Consider the following 18,849-nt stretch of genomic DNA (forward strand, 5'->3'; position numbering starts at 1 on the left):
GGGAGATGAAGCCAGACCTCCTCCCTCTGTGGAAAAGCCACCCTTCCTCAGAGCTGAGGTAGAAGCAGTGAGCATGTTCCAAATGTCCTGGTGGGCCAGGTCCCCAGCAGTTTGCAGCACTCCGGATGGTTTGGGGGTTTGACATTCCCATTCCCTCTGCAAATGCCCCCAGCCCCAAACACTGCTCATGGAAGAAAATCCCAAAGCCACAGTTTGCTGGGGCCCCCTCTCTTCCACTGGTGTTTCACAGTGAACACCTAAGGAAGGATTGATCTCTGCTCCAGGTTTTTGACACATGGGTTTCACTCCTGCCTTGGGCCAGCAGTGGTGTCTCAGCCGAGGGTGCTGCAGTGATGCTTCTCCATCAGTTCCTACATAGATACACAGAGTTTTCCTTCTGGGAAGAGGACAAGACATCCTGACCCACCAAGCCTCAGTCCCTGCAAGGAAGAAGAACTCAGAGAAGTCACCCAGACAGCACCACACAGAGCCAGCTTAAGTACAATCTATATTATCTCTATATTTTTTATTTGTCATCATATTTGCTCATTTCTGCAGAGTATAACGTCACAAAGACCAAAATAGAGAGCGGCTTGTCGCTGAGCTCACATCAGTTAAACACGATAGGTACAAAACTAGGTGACTCTGTCTTATTTATCATACTTTTTTTTCAGTCATTTATATACAAAGAACTACTCTATATGGAAAAATAATAAATCCCATGGGTATGTTACATGGTAAACAAAAAAGGAAGGAAGGAAGGAGAGCAGAAGCAGGTGAGGGAGAGCAGCTCCAAGGGTCTACTCCTGGAACCAGCACATTTCTTGGGCCCTGGGCTACCATGAGCAGATCTACAACGCCATGGATGCCTTGGCCTTCTCAGTTTCAAGCTCTGGATCTCATATTTGTTCCTCCAACACAAAGTGGCTTCAGAGCCAGCGCTTGCTCTGGCACTTGCCAGTCACGAGGGAGAGCAGGAAGCTCAGTGATGGATGATTTTGTGTGGTGTTAAAAAACATATATGTATATAAAATTATAAAGTAGGGCAGCTGGCTTGTTGGGCACTAGCTCACCAAGCTCCTCCAAAGGCAGCTGGTGCAAAAGAGTTATATTGAAACCATTACACACACGATGCTTTGAGAATATCCAGATCCTCTGTACAGCATATATATATATACACATATACATATATATATATATATATATGCAGGAGACATTTCAAAATAAGCTCTAAGAAACACTTCTCTAAGCCTGGACCACCTTCATGCTCAATGGGGCAATCACACAGATTTCAGCCACCCAAATGCAACAAGGATTGGGGGATTGGGGGCTGTCACCAAGTGATACTGGGACATCATCAAGGCCTGCAAATGCAAAGAAAGGGGAGGATGGGACCATGTCCCATGCCCCACTTTCCTAAAAGGGAGAGTAACATAAGTATTTCACATTAAAGGACTGTTAATCAAAGCCATAGAAGACAGAAGGAAAGTCCATTCAACCTTCAGTCCTGCTTTCCAGGTGGCTTATGCATGAGGAAATTTTACACCAAGGCCACACAAAGCCTGGCAGAGTGTGTTTGCATGTCTAAATAAGCAGTCACAGACTTAGGAAAATTAGTAACTAACAGCATGGCATTGCAGGATGTGTGTAAATGGGGAAATCCAGCAGCAGAGAAGCTGCCCAGCTTGGGCAGAGGTGCTGAATAAATAAGGTGCTCTTCACTCACTGTCACTTCTGAGACACTCAATGAACAAGCAGATGGATTAGGAAACAAACGGTAACACAAACTCCAGGCAGCAAACCAGACTCCAGTTCTCCTAGCAGAGCAGCAAGGAGCAATCCAGAATCACACAGGTCTGCCCTTGGCAGGGGAGGCATCAAGTGGGAGAGGAAGGGAGAAACTACAGCTGAACACAGCAGCTTGCTCCAATCTCTCATTTTTGCTTCTCACTTGCAGGTAGGAACACCTGAGCTGTAGCACTTGAGTGTGCTGCCCACTCTTCCCCTAGATAATTTTAAGCAAGCAAGAGGCATTTCCTGGTCCCTGGATAGATCTACAGAAGGATCACTTTTCTTTTGGCTCCACTAAGTACCCATGGGTTCATCCAAAACCTAACAGAAGGGGAAGCTTCTCCCACTTCCATGGATGCTGCTTCCACCCTTGATAGCACTGCAGGTGCAGCAGAGCCTGTGAAATGTGCAGCAGCAGCAGCAATTGCTGCCTGAGAAAATAAAAGGGACAAATTGACCAGCCAAGTCATGTCAGATTTCAAGTCTGCTCCACCTTGGCCCAGAACAGCTACAAAAATAAAAAACAAAGGAGTGTGCAAGATTCCTTCCTGAATATTCCAGCCTAAGGGGAAAACTTGTGCAGCTCAGGAAAAGTCATTGATGATGAGCATGGGGAGAGCTACCTGTGAGAGACCAGGACCTGCTCTGGCAGCTACCTCTAAGAGGGACAGATGTGATGCTGGGGGATAGGAAACAAGAAGAAAAACTGGTTTTGTGTTTACATATCTTCCCTTCCCAAAGAGGGGTGAAGGGGCCAGAGCTCTTCAAACTTCCACCATCTACCATAGCCAGTCCTCAGTCTTGTTAGCAGGAGACAGATGCTCCAGGGAGGCTTCCTGCCACAGGAAGCCAGGGAGATGGGAAGCTTGGACACCTGGTGATTAAAAAACTCCACCCTTTTGAAAAAGTAATTCCATCCCCAGTGAGCTTCAACAAGGTTTTATAGCAATTGGAAATGCAGGGAGCCAAGGAACACGAAGAAAGCCCTGTCCTTTTCCCCCTCACTCACTCAAGGACTCATAACCAGGTGCTCAGGAGGGTGGGGACAGATGTTCCTTACTTAGCACTCAAGGCAATGGCTATATAGAAAGACCAGTCTCCGGTCTGGTCCTCAGGAACATTTATGGCTGCATCCCCATTCTATTTCCCAAGGATCACAGAGATAGATGTTAGTACCAGGGAGCTGGGAGGAAAACTGTGCCTACATCAACCATTCAGGAAAAGAAATAGAAAGCAGTCAGGTTGTCCTGTTGGAAAAAAACCAAAATATTTTTGGCTACCACTCCAGGCTCCGGCCAGTCACCCTCCACACCAAGCTGGGCAGGTGTGGGAAGCCAGTGCCCCAAACCCTGGAGCTTTGCTTGAATCAGTTCTGATTGCTGCTGTAAGGAATGGGCTCGAGCATGGAGTCCTGGCCATTCCGCCACCTCCGCATTGCTCATCGTGTCCGTACCCACAAAAGCTAATGGGAAGTGCCCACTTCTGCAATCTTTACTCTCTAGGAAGTGATATGACTTGCGTGTTTCTGCATTAATAAATTATTAAAAAAAAAAAAAAAAAAAGGAAAATGACAGCCTGTGCTGGCAGTTTCCCCTCCTAGAATTCATCATCGGAGCTCAGCAAGAGGGTCTTCTCGTTGTCGCGGGCACCGGAGCAGCTGTGGGAGCGCGAGATCACGTGGCTGCCATTGCGCCAGGGGGGACCGTGCTCCAGTGTCGACTGTTGGGTGTACTGCTGGTAGGCTGGAGAGAAGTTGTGGATCGCATCTTGGACAATGTCATGGGGATTCATGGTCTCCTTGAGGCTGCTGGAGATGCTCTTCATGGGAGCACAGCGACCTGTTTGGGTAAGACAGGAAGGGACAAGTAAAGAAGACTGCTGCCTTCCCCACATCTCTTAACACGAAGGTAAGGAGAACAGGGAACATGCGATCCTAGATCCCACAGAAGGTGTGTTACAGACTTCCTTAAGCAGCTGCTGAGGAAAAACCACACAAATAGTATCGAGTTTTACCAGTGGTGCTCCTAAACCCAGACACCATGAACCAAGTGAATCCACCACAGCACCAAATGGAGGACACACCATGAGAACGGGACACACCCACAGTGACAACCTCCACTACACACTACCAGTGCTGGCCTGGCTGTGCAACAAATACAGTCAGGTAGAGAGGTGCTCCTCTAAATGCTTTCAGAAGACAAAAATTAAGTAAATTCTAAAAATGCAGGAGAAATGGCATTTGCCATTCCACCCACTGAAAATTAAGACTGCTAGGTGGTATCAAAGTGCCCATGGGAAAGAAATCATATGAGTGGAAAGCAGCACAAAGTAAGGAAAGGAGGGAAACAGGCAGTACTAGAGGCAGAACAACCCCATGTGTTATAATGATACCATGAAGGAAGCAACAGCTGGAGAATGTACCACCCAAGTGCTGAGCACAGAGGGAAGCTGTGTCTCCTTCTAGGAGCTGCCATGTCTCATGGCTTCGGTTCCATTTCCAGTATGGGCTTCTGGCTCTGGTCAGTTCTGGGGATGAGCTCCCCAGAGAACCAAAGCATGCTGGTCATCTGTGGCAGTCATAAAAGTGAAGGGAGGCTGGGGTGAGAGCAGCTCCTTTGAGAGCCTGCGCAACTCTTTGGAGAGAGATCCCCAGAGCTCCAACGCAAATGCTCTAAAGCTACGCGTTAATGCCCACGTGGCTGTTTTACTACTTATAATCCAGACAACCCTAAAGCAGCTGTGTGAGGCAGTCGAGTTACAGACTTGCAAGGAAAGGGGAACAAGGGACAGGGCAGGCTGTAGGCAGGCTGGGAATCAGGAGAGAACAGCATCCCAGCTAAAAACCAACTGAGACAAACACACAAAGCATGCTGTACCTACCGTATGGCCCATATGATGGAACAGCTGCATCAGGGACCAGTGGCCAAAGCAAGGAAGAGATAAAAGGAAGAGGAGAGAGAGACAGAGAGAAAGAGGAAATAACAAGAACTGAACAAGGCCCGCTGAAACATTCCCCACTGTACTGACCAGCAGTTTACCCTTTCATCACCCATAGATCTCATCTGTCCCCACTGCAACCACCGTTCTTCCAAAACCTCTGGGGCTGGCTGGGATGGAGGGGTCATCTACATCAACACCTGTCCAAGGGCTGCTGTCTTCCTGCACCTTGGCACAGATCTCCCTCAGCAGGAAGGAATCCCTTTATTCGGAAAACACTGCATAGACTAGGCACAAAACCTCCTTTTCCCAGAGATAACATCCATCTTCCTCTTCCCCAAAATAAGAATCTTCCTTATAGCAACCCAGCCCTCACAAAGTCGTTACAGGAAGATCCTCCTCCATGACAAACATATTGCCAAAGCACAGACTCATCTTCCCAAGCCAGATTCAAAACAGAGCCTGTTTTAGGCCCTGTCCCTCCTGCCCTCAAGTCTGTTGCATAATCTGGAGCAATGGAGTTCCCCTCTGGGGAGACAGGAAGAAGGACAAACCCATTCTACCGAAACAATGCAACATCTTACAGCCCTCAGGTCTGCAACAAGTTGTCGTGGGTGGCATACTGGGGAACTGAAAAGGGAACAGTGCAATTCACACAAGGTTTCTGCCCCAGAGAGCTGTTGCACAATAAATCTGTTCAGACACCACGCAGGAGGGGATGTGGCATTTTCTAAGCTATCGGGTTGGGAGTCATTTCAGTGTGTTGGCTGCCTGAGGGACCAGTCTCCACCCAGTCTCAGTACCAAAGAGACAAGCCCTGGCATACTTCCTACCTTGGGCATCAATTCTCTTGTCCACATACACCTTGTATGTGAAGGCGTGGCGCAGGGCAATGGCTGCAAAGAACATCTCCACACAGATGATGAAGTCTTGATAGCCAGCAGCTACTGTGCCTTCACCCACAGACACATTAGCAGAGTGGATTTTGGGGATGGCACCACACTTTTCCAAGATGGCCAACAGCATCCCTAAACAAAGGAACAAGTTCATGTAAATGTGCAGAAAACATGGTGTCACAGTAACTGCAAAGAATGGAAATAGCTGTTTGTGCTGTACGTCCTAGACACAACCCCACTCACCACATGAGCTACAAACACCCACCTATGGTCACTTGTACAACAGAGAAAGGAGAAGTAAAATGAGACAAATAGATTTAGGCAAAGAATATTCAAACACTGATCCCCTTCTATTCTCAACTGACACAAACTGTGAAACTAACTGCTGCAGGAATTAATCAAGTCCAAAAGGGTAAGTGGAGTCAGGTATTTTTGTAAGCACTCCGGTGATCTCAGTGTTGTCCCAAAATAGGTTCTTTAACACAGTGTACAAGATGCCAATCCACACAAAGAGTCCAGGTATTTGGCTTATTTACAGTTCTGCATAGAAAGGGGTGCTGGCTGGGAAATCCACAAAGCCAGCATGATGGCTACCAAAGCTTTTTGCTATTTATACATTTTAGCAAACAAAGCTACTAATGTTCCTTGGCTAAAAATTACCTAATTCTCTTTTTAATTAGTATTCTGTCTTCTATTGGTTAATGATCCTCTCACTGCTCGTGCTAATTAGTCTGCACGCTCAGTCTTTCTCTCGAGTCGGTGCTTTCTTGGGTCAGTGGCCGTGATCTCCCCCTGCCAGAACTACTTTTACTCAGCTGCAGCTGATTCAGCACAGTTGCTGAGCAGTCTTTATTAGTTTCTTCCTATCTTGGGGGTTCTGCCAAATGTCCCTGTGGCTTGTAAATTCTGCATTTTTTGTGCCCACAATCTGTGTTACATCCTTCTTCCCAAGTTTTGTTAACTTCCCCTGAGGTCACTGAAACATGTTAAGCCCTAAACCTTAACAAGGCAATTCTACTGTCAAGTAATTCGTCCTTCTAACACCTGGGTATCACTTGGAGCTTGTTTGTTGGCTGCCGTTTCACGGATTAAACCTCTTTTCTTGTTGATTAGACTTGAAAGTATACAAAGATCAAACATCAAAGAATGTCCTTTCTTAAGAAAATTCTGACATATTCCACATTTTACAACATCAGCACTTCCACTAGCTAGAGCAAAAACTGAAGTAACAGAACTTTGCATTTAAGCATATTAGTGTTTTTGACACACCACTATAAGAAACAGGTTTCTCCCTGTCAACAGCTTAGTGGCTGAAAAATTTCAGAGAAGACAAAGTGTGTGACCAGATGCCTCAAGATGATAAACTAGACAGCTTATTAGTTTGTAAATAGGGAGGATGGGCCATACTCCAACAGCCTAAATTCCACCTAAGTTCCTACTCAATTAGCCTTTGAAGTGCAGCTCAGTAAACCTAAGTAGGGCACTGAACAGGGAAATGCTTAGAGCCAATTAGTCAGAAGCACTAAGCTTAGGTGGAATTTCAACTTTCCGACTGTGCCTCTGCATCATGTGTATGAATTCTGAATGTCCTTCTCCTGGCGGTGGTTCTGTGGCAGAACACACTGCACCCAGCCAGCTTGCTGCTTCACATACATCACAGACATACCATTAAAATTTTATTTATAGAGCACTAAAAAAAGCACTAAAATTTTTTAGATGTGCCACTTTAATCGATAAAATGGCAGCAGGCGGATAAAATGTTGGCAGCTTGTGTTTTATGATTGTTTCAGCAATGCAGAGGACTCTTCACCCTATCAGCTGATTTTGCCAGGTAGATGTTCTTGTGCACATGCACACACAGGGATAATAAGGATTCAGAAGCATATAAACAAAAATTAAAATGAGCAAAACAGGTTTCCCAGAAAAAAGCAATGAATGACTACAAACCAAATGGAATATAGAAAGACAGAATGTCTATTAATCAACATCTGCTCTATCAACTCCTATGTTTGAGCCCCTGCAGAGAGCTCTTTGTGCCTAGCAAGAGAAGGGAAAAGCAGCTCACCTTGCCAGAAGGACAGGAAGATGACAGACTTCACCATGAAGAACTTGAGGACTGGGCTATAGGGACTGAGCAGCTCACGTGTGGCAAAGTAGAAAAGGAAGAGGGCATACAGTGCCAGGCTGACAGAGATGTTGTAGATGATAGTCACATAGAGGTAGCCACTGGTTACACTGAAAAGAGAAGATATATATGAATGCCTGAAACTTCGGCATGATCTTTTCCCCTTGCCACTGTCAACAGAGAGTTCCAAGAGTCCATTTCCTTCCTGCCTCCCTGTCCCATTCCCCCCTGTAACCAAGGCAGAAAAAGCATGAAACTAAAAGAGGGCTACCTCTGCCTTCTTTTCTCATGCACATCAGTCCATGTAGTCTCATCTTTTCCCACGGCTCAGCACACACAAGGACAATAAGCAAAGCCAGGCAGAGAAGGGGCAGCCAAGTCTTGCATGCTAAATCAATAAACTTACTCAAAGTCACCATCCTGGTACTTGCCGAAGGCCTGAAGGATGACTGTGCTGATCGCCATGAGGGGCTTCACCACACAGAACTGCAGGGTAGCCTACACAAAAGAGAGAGGAGGAATGAGAAGGCAGGAGGTACAAGAGGACAAGTTGCCAAACCAGCATCATGATGGAGTGTCTACTGGGACCACTCTGCAAGGCAACACAATCCAGCCCCAACAAGAAGTCTGAGCCTGCCACTTGCTCATCAATTGTGCTTGAGGACTGTAGCACCCAAAAGGAGATGAAGGAGATTCAGAAGATGTACGTGTGCTATCTACTTGTCCAAAATGGGAAGAAAAACCTCTCTGTAGGGTTGTTCCTAGAAGCTGCTCAGCCCTACTCTTCCAGAGGTGCTTTTCACAGGCTGTGGTGCAGCACATTTATGCACTATAACAGTATGAAAAACAAAAAATCCCACACTATGCTATGGCACAGACACAGCAAGTTTAACAGAGACACACTGGGAAAGGAAAGCAAACTCCAGTCCATAGTTGTCACAAAGTTAGGCAAGAAGGTCCCCTGGACTGGAGGGGAACCCCGCTGTCAGAAGAGGAACTTTTGACAGCTGCCACAATATGAAGGCGTTTTGTAAACACAGCGATGTGTGTTGCCACACACAAGTTACGAGCTATTCTGTTGCCATCCACATGACCTTTACTGAATCTCCCCAAAGATTCCATGGCACTTGGGATCAGCTCTATCCATTCTGCCTGTATAAACTACTGCTCCTATTGGGACTGAGTGTTCTCTCAAAGCCACCACATTCTTCAACTTTCTCCAGATGTTGAACTTCAAAGTCCTAAAAAAGGGAAGACTTATGGCCCTAAAAATGTCTCCCTGAAGAGATGTGACCTGTGTCTCCCTGAAGGAGGTTGGAAGAGCCTGGGTAGGTGCTGACCTGTGTACATGTTGGGGAAGGCTGTGTAAGGAAAGAAGGTAAAACCAAACAGTAATAATTGCTTTGGACACGATGCAATTTGTTAGTGGTCATAAGACTTCAAGGAGATTAAAAACCTCAGCACATGCCAGTTAGTGAGTCACTTTAAATATGTGAACTGGAAAAGGTCAGGCTAATTGGTAAACAACTCTGTCCTCCGAGCTTCCCCTCCTTCCGATCTGGGGACATTTAACCATTTCCCTGCAATCCAAACCACCACGTACTATTTTTAGTTGCTTCCCCAGAAGATGCTGTAGCATATGGGAAGCACATGGATGGTGTGTGACCCATGTGTGAGGGTCACCAGACAGAGGCCCAGCAAAGAACCTTGATCAAGACATCTTTAAGGAAACAAGCTGCTTGGATTTTACACCACAGACACCAGCAAAACACCACACTGCTGGAGGTCTACAGGCAACACAGGCAGACTGACCCACAACAAGCACGTGCCTGAGAAAAGTTTGGGGGGCAGGGTGTGAAGGTGGAAAGAAGAAATGTTTATAACACACAGGTTCCTTCAGGATGAAAGGGACTGGAAAGAGCAGAAAATGGGCAGGTGTTGATGGGAGGCAACAGAAGTGCCAGAGATGGTGAGAACACGGCAAAAAAGGGCAACGTGTTCCTTTCAGCACATTCCTCTTCCTGATCATCATGATGGCAGATACCGCACAGATCAGCACTGGCATTTGCTCTGTTGCCCTTTTGCACCAGCCTTCCCAGGAATTTGCCTTGAAAGGGTCTTCCCCAAAAATCCTGGAAGTCTAGAAGTACCAGAAAGTGAACCTTGGCATCAACAATTTCTCACCAAGGCAATATTTAAGGTGAAGCCAAGAAGGATGGAAGTATTTAAGCATCTCTTTGCAATACAGCCTCCCCAGCAGACTTAGCAGTTAGTGAAGGGCAGGCATGAGTAGCAAAATTGCTGCCAGATACCAGCAAAAGAAAAGCAAAGTATCTACTGAAATCAGAGTTACCAAATGAGCTGGGATTTATGGAAACCAGCAGAAAAAGCACACCTTCCCCATTCCCCAAAGTGTGCTTCTAGTCTTCACTGTTGTGAACAAACTTTCCAAACACAGACACATGCAACCCAGGTGGTGATATCTGCCAGAGGTTGTGGGATGTGAGAAGCAAGAAGTCTAAGGGAAATTATTTCTCCACCATTCATTCGCCTTCACGGGTGTTACATCTGCTTATGATATATTTAAAAGGTAAAAGCTAACATTAGGAGCAAAAAGAATAGGTAATGCAGTGAATCAACCAAAGGGTGTCCAAATGAAACCCAAGAGAAACAGCTGAAGCAGCATACTGAGTGCAGACTAGAAAATAAAAGTATCAGGCAAGAAAACAGGAAACCCACATAAGGACAAAATATGGGGCAGGGACAAACAGAACAGGTATGCGAAAGAAGTGGTCCTTTGAAAACGGCCACTTATGCAGCACAGGTTAACACAATATTACCATGAGGCTGCACTGTACTTTTGATGTTCCTGCATATTGCTAAAACACAGAAGATGGGCCATGATGTTCAGGAGAAGCCAGGGCAGATATCTAGACCCAGTGACTGAAATTACAATGACCTCAGCCCTTTCAAAGAACCAGACATGCTTCACACTGCCTCCACAGGGTTCTGCCTCCTGTGTTCATTTCAGGAAGTGAGCAAAGCTCTGAAATTCACCTGCTGTTTCATGACAGCCAGAGGTGACTGACCTGCAATGAGCAGACAAGGGCTGCACAGAGGTTTAGATCTTCCCCATTCACCCGCCCTCGACAGCTCAGCACAGACAGACACACATGGTGAGCAATACTCGGTTGCTCTTACAAACCAATGTGTCATGCTTAACCTCCATCCCCTCCTCAGCTCCAAACCACAACAGCACTGGGTATTCAGGAGGCTGTTACACAACTGTGGGGTGTCTGCGACACAACACAGACATCAGTTTCTTAGAGTTGGGACCTCTGTAATCCAGAAAGGGAAAGAGTTTCTTCCTAGGATGAACATCAGTTTCAGGAGATAACTTGTGTCTTTAATTAAGGCCTTCCTGATGTGGGGTTGAGTAGAAAATGTTAAAATCATTCTAAACAAACCAACCCTGAAACACCTCCTCTTCTCAGCAGTCCACAGGCCTCTCAAAATGCTGTTAGAGCCCCCCTCAAAGATTCCAGAAATTCAGCAGCAAAAGGCACCACTGCCACCACCACACACTTAATTTCTGCAAGATGGCCCAGTCCCTCCAGCCTATACCTGTTTGCAGAATCTCAGGAATCCAATCGAATATGTCTTTCCCCACAGGCAGCAAGTTCCATATACACAGCTGGACCTGCAAGAGCCAACAAAAGAGTTCACAAGCAAGATTTGGGCAAGAGTGTGAGATTCCCACCCTCTTTATCTACCCTCTCTGTAACAAAGTTGTAGGACTGGTGCTTTCTCCAACAATGACTGCAGTTATGGCCATACCCTCTTTTAGAGATATGTCTGAAACAACATCCTGACCATACACTGCAATTTTTTTTTCCCCTGTAACTGAGTAGCATGGGGAGAAACATAGTTCCTAGAGGAGGCACACACAATCAACTGAAGGCAGAAAGGATTTAAAGGAGGAGAAGGGAGTAAGAAAATAAACAAAGGAATAGGTAGGTGTCCAGAAAAGCTGTGAATCAGTCCAGCTTGCCTAAGAGGATGTGATCAGCCTGATCTGTCTAAGAGCAAGGTACTGGTAAATCATCATCATCCACACTGCCCAGTTCCAGCAGACATTTGCCACCTGACACAGTTTCTCAGGACAGGGATAGAGAAATAGTAGAAGGGCACATAAGGAGGACAGCGTCATGCTGTAAGAACAATAAATACTCACTCAATTGGTTTCCCTCTGATCTCAGACATGATGGAGCTCTCCCCTCCCAAGTACTCATAGCAGAGGCTGAGAAAGTTGTATATTACAAAGGCTGCAAAGACATCAATCACAGTAAAATGACAACCAACTTCAAAACAGGTGCAAGGACCAAGAGTACAGGCAACAGACCAAACATTAGCAGGGATTGCTTGTGCAGCACCTTTCCCTTCAAAGCACTCCAGATCATTTTCACTGCATTTATCATGCTACCTCAGCACTCACAAGACTATCTGAACGGGAGTTTGGCCAAAGTCCCAGGCGAGTTCCATGACTCATGCCAAAAGGGTCACAGAACCATTTAAAACTATAGTCAGTCCCTGTTTTATTTGGCATCTTACAGATGCCATTCTTTACAGGGTTCCTGTGCATTATTCCAGGACATTACGCTGATACTAAATAATCTGGAAAAGATATCTCTGATCCATCAGCCGTATGTTATCTCCTGTATTTAATCTTTTGGCTGATGAACAGAGTTTGTCTCTGCCAGGTAACCAGACTATAGACATAAGAGTTGGAGAAACAGAGGGTTTATAACAATCAGTGAAACTCTGTTTTCATATCTGGTGGAGATTTTTGCAAAACAAAAAGGCTCTGTGCTTCATTTTCTCAAAAAGATGAAATTTCTTGTGTGCTAAATAACCGTTTCCTTAGGCCACCTCTTCTCCGCCTTCCCCAGCAACTTGGTACAGATGACAAACAGACTGACCACTAATACTCTGCCCCATTCCAGTTCCCCATAACAGATATATCTCCTTTTCATGGGACCCAAACTCACTTAAACATGCATGCAGTGAGCCTGTATACACCCTGTCTGCCACTCTCTTGACTTGTTATAACTGCTGTCAGACCATCAAAGTTGTGAGATTTTTTAGGGCAAGGACTGCACTTCTGCATTTATCACAGACAGCCCTGGGGCAAAATGACAGACCAGATGACCCTTCTTGCAACATTATAATGGTCACCTGTGTCTGGACATTCCCTAGAATGACAACACCCAAATCCTGCTTTTTGCCCCAAATAATCTGGGATAGAAACAGCAGTCTCAAGGAACTTATAAAATAAGAACAGAAACCTAATAATGTACAACACTGAGAAGCTGATCTCCCCAAGCAGCCAGTTATTAGACCTGAGGTCAATATTTCCACGTGAATGATCTTCCCAAGTCAGTCAAATTCTTCTATAAGTATCCAAACTATGCCCTGGCAAAGAGGTACTCCATGCTCCCCAAAACACTTATACTCTCAAAACATTGTACTTATGGCTTGTAGACGTGTCTAGCTGGCAAGACTGCTATGGCACATAAAAGCCAGTGCTACACATGCTTCTGTGTATGTAATTGGAATATTGTTATTCCATCTGTAATCCTTATTATTGAACAAAGTTCACACAGTAATGATTTTGCCAAAGCTTTAATTAGGGCAGAAAACACCAACCATGGAAAACTTATTTAAATAACTGTGGTAACCCCTTTTGCCTTCAATTTTCCTGCAACTTAGCTGACAGCTCCCAGCACCCAGAGGAAGAAAAGCTGAGCTTTTCCTATTGTCCTCCAGTGACCCCTGCCCTCTGATGTGGTCATTACAATACCAGCTGCCCATTCCACAAGCACCAGGGAACAGATGACATCAGAGGAAGAAAACCAAACCAAACCAAACAAAAAAAAAAAAAAAAAAAAGAAAAAGAAAAAAAGGGAGAAATATCTGCCCATTCATCCCCAAAAGAAGTGCTAACTAGCAAAGCTCATCACAACAGCAAAGAGCTCTTCTCCCATTCCTGGTCCACATTCATCAGATGGTATTCATGATATCAATATAACAAGAGAAAAACCCCCGAACAAACCCTATCTGTGTCAGTGTTTGTACAGAAGCAGAGTCACATGAAAGCGTAACACCAAAACAGGCTCCTCCTAACACACTACAAAATACAGTCCATAAATGGCTTAAGACAGCTTTCAAAATTTATTAATAGGGTCTTCTTCCACCATTCCCTAACAGCCCACTTTGCAATGTAAAACCTTCCCAAAAAGTAAAGAAGGTGGATGGCAAGAGAGGGAAAAGAACAAGAAGGCTGTTTTGAAGCAATGCCCAGAAAAAGTGAGGGAAGAGAACCTGCTTTCCAAAGGTGTTTTCACCTCCAACCTGTAGTTTTCTCATACAGGCCAACAGAGGTGAACTCTGGAGCATGGGCAGCCTCCTGAGCAGATGCTCAAATGTTTGCAAACTCCCAGAGCAGGAGAGGCAGAGGGATGCGGGCTGTTGCTAGGAGAGCAGCAGGCTTCCTACTGGACCTATACACACGTACAGGGCAGGGAAAGAAAAAAACTAGGCCCAAACAAAGATGCCTTCTTGCATCACGTGTGCGTGTTTGCCATCTGCTGCTGCATCCAGAGCATTGTTAGGAACGTGAAGGAGGGCCTGCTGGTCCCTTCAGCTGATTAACTTGTTCACATGGCCAGGGGCAACTCCCTGCAATGCAGATCTCACCAAAATAACTGCACCAATGAGTTAGGGTTTAATGAGGGTACGGTGATAAATTGTCCTCAAAAATACACTGCTAGAGTACAGGGTGCGTAGAGGCTTCTCTCAGGATGAGACCAGGAGAGAAGTTACAATAGCATTTACAGGAAAGTAACCATTTCCCTCACATACAGTGCTAGTGGTATTACATCACTGCAGCAGATAACCAACACCAAGGAAGTGCTCATCCTGAACATGGCACCCTCTCTTCTACAGGACTCCAAAGCACTTTACACTTCACCAGCCACAGCACATGGCCACTGTGCTACCCTGTGCAAGCACACAAGTGGCCACAGGATGGGACCAGAAGAATACATTGCTAACAAACTGCACCAGGAACACAGGACAAAGCAAGTGTCTGGCTGTTAAGTGCTGTTAAAGAGACAGGAGCTAAGCAATACCTCACTTTCTGACACCCAGATACCATCAGAGTTTTTTGCTTTACCAAAAGCTTTTACCTTCCTGAAGCAAAGGACCCCAGAAAACCAAAAATTTTGTCTCTACAGCACACTGGAGGGAAGGCTCATGCTCAGAGGCCAGTGAGGGAGACAGTCAAGTTGAAGAGGGTTTTGAACAACCTGATCTAGTGAAAGATGTCCCAAACCATGGCAGGGGTGCTGCACTAGATGATCTTTAAAGGTCCATCCTGACACAAACCATGCTATGATTCTGTGATTTTCAGTCACTAAGCAAGTCATGGTCATCCATTTAGGCACACCATTCAGTATGTTGACAGTGACGCTTTCTCCCTGTTTTCAACCAGAAATAGAGTTCTCTCTGGGCAGAGACTTACCACCCCTCCCCCCATTTTCTGTCGGACCCCCCTTACCTTCATAGCAGTCCCGCACTGTGCCAAAGTAAACATAGTACTGGTCATTGGTGAAGAACAGGAGACTGAGCCATGAGTCAAAGGCATAAATGGGCACAATGAAGAGGATCCGAACGATGTAGCGCTGTTCATTTGGGCAGCTATAGCAGCGGAGATGCATGTAGATCTGAGAGACGGAGAGGGGAGACCGGGATCAGCGGTATATGGAGCAGAGAGGAGAAAGTAGAACTGGAGAGTCAATTGGGCCAGGAAAAACAAACTCAGTAAATCACCTCTTGATTGCCTCCAGCAGCCTCAAGGTGATGAACATAAAAGAAAAGATAAATCACTGTTATCATATGGCATTGATATAGCAACCCTTAGCTTGCAGAGAGGAGGAATGAGAGGGAAGAGAAAATGGATGCATTTCTAATCTAGTTTCTTATAGGGAATTGATTTATTTTTACATCACCCTGCCCACGTTCTTTTGTTCATACCTTTTTTTCCAGCTATCAGTCCTATATTCCTGCTATCCTCTTTTAAGTACCTAAGATTCATAACAGTGCAGGCTGCTCTTCTCTGAAAAGGGAAGGTGCACGCAATTAAGTGCACGCTTATTGTGAACACTCACTCTTTTGGCTGTTTTGGATGCTTTTGAGACTTTCACCTGAAACAACCTGAGAGCCCTTTACAGCACATCCCAAAGCTGATAAGCCACAGCCCATCTGCTCAAAAGGTGTCATTCTGCACATGGGTCACAGCACAGCCACAAAAGGTCAGCCATCAGGGGAGCACTGTGCTCAAAGGAACCACACAGTTTGTTCTGTCCGACTGCACACATGCCAACGCCTTTAAGTCACTGGCTGGGGGGAGCACAGCATCCCCACCCCACCCTCTCCCACCACTCACAATTCCTGAGCCATCATTAAATCCCACCCCTAAGATGCTTTTTCACGGAATACCCACCTCCTGGAAAAGGTATTGACCACAAGCACACCCTGAAGGTGAGCACAACCCCTGTCATGCCCTAATAACACGGGCAGAGCTTCAGCATGAGTTGTGGGTATACTCGGTTGATCACGGAGTCAGCAGAGGGAAGGCCTCTGTACAGTAATTCTCACTGAGCTGCTGTCCCAGCTGCTGGAATTAGTAACAGCCAGCTGATTACATACGTGCCTCACCACTGACTGATTCTGCTGCCTGAAGAGGCACAAGCATTTGTCTGAAGCTTCACCCTGCATTTTGGGGCGCTGTGAGGATTCTCCAGAGACTAACAAAACATACACAGACAATCTCATCCTTCCATTGTAAGGGAGAGGGGCTTCTGTCTCCATGACAGCTGTCTGTTGCTTATCCCTTCCTGGTCAATATTGACTGAAGGGCTCAAAAATACTTCTGTTTCCTCTCCCTGTGAAGGGCTCACAAATACTTCCGATTCCTCTTCTTAACCCATGAGGAGCTCACAAAAACCTCATTTCCTGAGGAGAACGGGTTGAAAATAAACTAACAAACCTTAGAGATATTTTTGCCTTGCGACAATCCCAGTGACACATCTCACCCAGCACAGAGACAGCTGACACTTGAGTTCAGATGACTCCAAGCTTTGCCCTTGGGATGTCAAAAGAGCCCTGTGATCCATGTGCCTGGGAGAGCACACAAACTGCTGCCATGTAAGAGGACAACAGCGCGTTTCAATCAAAAGTGTCTCTCTGGCACTGACCTCCATCAGTTTCTTCAGAGAAGGGCATTCATGCCTAACTGTGCAATGTTATACTGCAGAGGAAAATTTCTTCCTACCCTCAGCAGGTGATCAATTTGACAGGAGGATCCATGGCACTTGTAATTGTTACCCAAGCTGGTGAAACTGCAGGTGTTACTCTTATTCCTCTGTGACTAATCCATTTTTTACCTTCACTAGCCCCTGTACTCCATCAATAGGCTGTACTTTTCTAGATTCTAGTCATCACTCTGGAATCTATGATCCAACAGGTACAAAAGACAGGTTGATAAATAACAGGGCTTGTGTTTCCCCACTGTATTTTTCAGTTCACATGACAACTTCATGAAAGAGAGGGACAGAACAGGATGCAGGGTTTGACTTATTCTGGCTCCCAGGACACCTGCCCCAGAGAGAGGGGAGGGGAAAAAAATTCAAATGAAACATTTCCTGCTACTCCTTTCCGCAGCAGAGTTCAGCCTGTGGAATCCACTGGCACAGGAGATCAAAGGAGGAATGTCAAATAACAGGTGACTAGGATCTTTTAGCTAACAGCTGACACCAAAAAAAAAGGCAAGATTCATCTAAAGACCTGTGAAAGGATGGCCTGAGATAACACACCTTTCTGCACACCTTCCAGAGATGGCCAAATGTTTTATACCTGCTAGTTTTAAAGAGTGTGCTTCCCCTCCATTCACACTGTGGAAATGGTCTGTTCTTTCATGTGGGGAAAAGGAAAGGATGAGAAGTACAAGTGACAGAGTTTTACCTGATGGCAGGTGATGAGCAAAGCTGTCCATACAAAGAAACCTGAGATAGCCTGAGCAGCAGTGGTCATGAGGAATATTGGCTGCTCCACAGCCGTGGGGCTGCCATCCTCTGGCATCCAGGAGAAGTTAGGAGCCACAGCTGGAGTGGTGGCAGCTGACCCCAATCTGGGGGCTGCAGTGACATCAGTCATCATTATCATGGTGCCTTTCGGTGTGACGTTCCAGTTGGGATTGCTCAAGAGCTGCCCACGAGCCAAGACCTGTCAGGGAAGAGAACCACAAAGCAATTGAACCCACCTGAAAAGAGCTGGGAATGTAACAGAACTTTGCACCTCTCACATGCCTTTCACCAGGCTGCTCACATGTTTTATGAACAGGACCTGGGTAAGCCTGCCACTGCCACCCCTCGTGATATAACAGATCACATGGTACTCAGGAACCTCTGACAGCCTCCCAGAGACCATGAAATCCGGCCACTGCCATCATCACCACCCTTCTGCAACAAAAATACGTAAGATGAATATAGCATTCACTGGAGATCATAGAATCACAGGATGGTTTGGGTTGGAAAGGACCTTAAAGATCATCTAGCTCCGAGCTCTGTGCTGCGGGCAGGGACACCTTCCACTAGACCAGGTTGCTCAGAGCTCCAACAAACCTGTTTCTGAACACTTCCAGGGATGGAGCATCCCTAACTCCTCTGGGCAACCTGTGCCAATGTCTCACCTCTCTCACAGTAAAGAATTTCTTCCTAATATCTAATTAACCTACTCTCAGTTTAAAGCCATTTCCCTTAGTCCTATCACTACACACTCTTGTAAAAAGATCAGAAGGAAGTGTCTAAATAATCCGTACTGGAACGTGACAGGCACACCTAAGTTAACAGCTCTATTTTCCATGAGTACAGGCTATTCTGCTGTGTCCTAGTGTCATGGTTAGCCTGCCAAGCATCAACAAGAACATGTGCCACAGTGTCCCTGTGCAGGAAGGGGGCAGGGGGAAGAATATCCTAATTC

General features: G+C 45.9%; 1 protein-coding gene across 3 annotated transcripts in view; it reads right to left on the minus strand.

Annotated features, from left to right (window-relative positions):
* Window positions 1–500: 500 nt before the first annotated feature.
* TMEM184B (transmembrane protein 184B) overlaps window positions 501–18,849 on the minus strand; it is a 30,842-nt gene continuing 12,493 nt past the window's right edge. Inside the window, exons 2-10 of one of the 3 annotated variants that reach the window (XM_042050760.1) lie at window positions 17,833–18,093; window positions 15,368–15,533; window positions 11,984–12,074; window positions 11,374–11,449; window positions 8,156–8,247; window positions 7,690–7,859; window positions 5,562–5,756; window positions 4,672–4,695; window positions 501–3,629 (exon numbers count right to left, since the gene is read on the minus strand). In XM_042050760.1, coding sequence (XP_041906694.1) covers window positions 3,388–3,629; window positions 4,672–4,695; window positions 5,562–5,756; window positions 7,690–7,859; window positions 8,156–8,247; window positions 11,374–11,449; window positions 11,984–12,074; window positions 15,368–15,533; window positions 17,833–18,093 — 1,317 coding nt within the window. In that variant the 3' untranslated portion in view covers window positions 501–3,387. Of the gene's footprint in view, window positions 3,630–4,671; window positions 4,696–5,561; window positions 5,757–7,689; window positions 7,860–8,155; window positions 8,248–11,373; window positions 11,450–11,983; window positions 12,075–15,367; window positions 15,534–17,832; window positions 18,097–18,849 lie in introns of those variants that run through there. The other 2 variants (XM_042050761.1, XM_042050759.1) reach the window with 2 other exon arrangements.

The sequence above is a fragment of the Corvus kubaryi genome, unplaced genomic scaffold (genome assembly GCF_017639235.1).
Source record: "Corvus kubaryi isolate FWS band 111438036 unplaced genomic scaffold, C.kubaryi_AGA036_p1.0 74, whole genome shotgun sequence".
NCBI lineage: Eukaryota > Metazoa > Chordata > Aves > Passeriformes > Corvidae > Corvus > Corvus kubaryi.